Source organism: Saimiri boliviensis, chromosome 6 (genome assembly GCF_048565385.1).
Source record: "Saimiri boliviensis isolate mSaiBol1 chromosome 6, mSaiBol1.pri, whole genome shotgun sequence".
Classification (NCBI taxonomy): Eukaryota; Metazoa; Chordata; class Mammalia; order Primates; family Cebidae; genus Saimiri; species Saimiri boliviensis.
Window position 1 is genome coordinate 76,081,405 of NC_133454.1, and position 2,273 is coordinate 76,083,677.

General features: G+C 61.5%; 1 protein-coding gene across 1 annotated transcript; it reads right to left on the reverse strand.

Annotated features, from left to right (window-relative positions):
- Nucleotides 1-212: 212 nt before the first annotated feature.
- On the reverse strand, nt 213-1,819 carry CAVIN3 (caveolae associated protein 3). Its single transcript, XM_003923337.4, has 2 exons — nt 1,362-1,819; nt 213-836 (listed from the first exon to the last, which is right to left on the reverse strand). Exons 1-2 carry the CDS (start codon nt 1,743-1,745, stop codon nt 429-431), a joined length of 792 nt encoding a protein of 263 aa, XP_003923386.2. The 5' UTR covers nt 1,746-1,819; the 3' UTR covers nt 213-428.
- Between the last annotated feature and the right edge of the window lie 454 nt (nt 1,820-2,273).

The window sequence follows — 2,273 nt, forward strand, 5'->3', positions numbered from 1 at the left end:
ATTAAAAAAGGCAACTATGTGTTCCCGTGAGGAAAGTGTTTAAGGAGCAAGTGGTCACAAGGATATTTCCATGCGCCACTGGAGTCTAAAACCCAGGGCTCCGTGGAACTGGAAAAATCATACAATGATTCCAGGTCCCAACATTTGTCTTATTCCTTGATCTGCCTTCCCACATCCAACCCCTTTCCCCATCCCTTCTCACGGAGTCTGGATCGGGTGAAATTACTTTTATTGATGGTGAGCACAAGCAGGTGTGAGGGGCTGCACCTCTTTCAGAGGACACAGGACTGGGCTTAAGGAAGGGAGGGCCAGAGCGCCCGCCTCCGCGGATGCAGGATTCTCTCCTTATTAGGGCGCGAGTGCTATATTCTGAAAGGATTTATTTTGGGACAAGGCACAGCCACAAGGGAGGCAGGCAACACCAGCCCTCAGGCTGCACTCTCTATTTGGAGCAGAGCTTCTCTGGCAGCCCCAGGTCTCCCGGGATCTTCCTCAGTGTCCTGCGGAGGCTCTGGCTCCAGCTTGGGCTCCGGCTCCAGCTTGGGCTCCAGTGTCGGCTGGGCTTCAGCGTTCCGGCCAGGCCCAAGGCGAGGAGGCTTGACCGGCGTGGATGGTGGCGCCGCAGGGCCTTTCCGGCCCGAAAGGGCCCTTCGTAGGCTCTGTACCTTCTGCAATCCGGTGCGCCGCAGCCGCTGGGCCCTGGACTCCACCGGCTCGTCGTCGGAGCTCTCTCCAGCTTCGGCCTCGGGCTGCTCCGGGCCCAGCTCCGACTGGTCCGCCGGGCCCAAGGGCTCTGGTGCCTTCTGGAAAGCGGTAGCTGGGATTTCACCCTCCTCCTGCATGTGACGGACACAGCACTGATCCTGGCAGTCCCTTACCCCCAGCAGCCCGAAACTCACTCCTTAATTACACAAGGGAAACCTTTTACCCCCGCAGAGTCGGGGTGGGAGGAGGCAGAAGAGGGAAGGGAAGGAGGGGGAAAGCTGCGTGCCAACTGCAAAACTTTGTAAAGTAGGTGAGGCCCGGAGAGGGGCGAGAGGAGGATGGTGCCCACAGTCACGGAATGCCCTTCCAACCACCGTTATTTCAGGGATGGGCTGGGACTTAGAACAAATTCTGCGGACGTGGCCTGAGAGAAAGCAGGGCGGGGTTGGATTGGCCAGGCGGGGCTCAGGCGTGAGAGGGAGGGATGGGGCTGGGTTTTGGGAAGCGGGTGCGGCTCTGGGAGTGCGTTCCACAGCAACAGCGGCGGGAGGGGTTAGGAATGTGGGTGAGGAAGGTAGATGGAAGCGGGGAGCCCCCAGCTGGTGGCCCAAAGGCAGGAAAAGGCCCCGGATAGGGGACCGTTTGAGGTCACTGACCTTGAAAAGCAGAACGTGGAGCTTCCCACGCGCCACCAGCAGCCCGTGGTTGGCCTCCAGCCGCTGCACCTGGGCTGCGCGGCGCACCGCGCGCTCTTGGGCGGCGTTGGCATGCGAGCTCACGCGCTCCGCCTTGGCCAGCAGCTGCGCCAAGGTGTTGCTGGTGGTGTCGTGGCTGCGACTGAGAGCGCCCAGGCCGCTCTGGATGCGGCGCACGGACCCCGCCAGGCCTCCCTGCCTTCGAGCCAGGCCTCCCTGCCGCTCCCGCAGCGTCTCCAGCATGGAGGCCAGCTTCTCCAGCAGGGTCACCACCGTCACGGCGTGCACGGGACCCCCAGCCGGCGCCTCGGGCACAGGCCCTGGCTCCAACGCACTCTCCCCCATGATCCCTGACCGCTCTGCTCTGCCTGCAACCAAAGGCTGCGCTAAGGGCTGGGGCCGCCTTCCCCTGACTCCTCCCCAACTCCAGCTGTGACTCAGGCGGGCGGAGTTGGCCTTCTGGCGCGGCGGGAGGGCGCGGGGGCGTGGGGCTGTAGGCAGCGGGGGTCTTTTGGAAGAGCTTCCCCTTACACTTCGCCTCTCCGGAGACCCGCTGGGAAGCAGGTTTTCTCCAGACCGGTCCCCTGCAAACCCTCTCATTCTGAGTTTGAGTTACCCTCCCTCGCTCCAATTCCCTGGTGTGACTGTTTCTGGGACGTCTCTCCACCGCAGAGGGCGAGACACGGACATTTTTATTTCATGCATCTTAGTGGGTACAGAAACTATGTTGGCACGGCATAGAGATAACCAGAGAGGCCTCTGTTATCCGCCCACTCTCGGCCTCCCACACCGCTGAAGACTGTATTTTAATGGACCCCGGACCGGACACAGGTGACAGGGAAGCCCTGGAACGTTCTGCTTACAGACCAAACT

Excerpts from the sequence above, each read along its gene's own strand:
- CAVIN3 (XM_003923337.4), bottom strand. The coding sequence starts at position 1,745 with ATGGGGGAGAGTGCGTTGGAGCCAGGGCCTGTGCCCGAGGCGCCGGCT. Across the intron at positions 837-1,361 it reads TCCACGTTCTGCTTTTCAAG|GAGGAGGGTGAAATCCCAGC; the intron begins GTCAGTGACCTC and ends CGTCACATGCAG.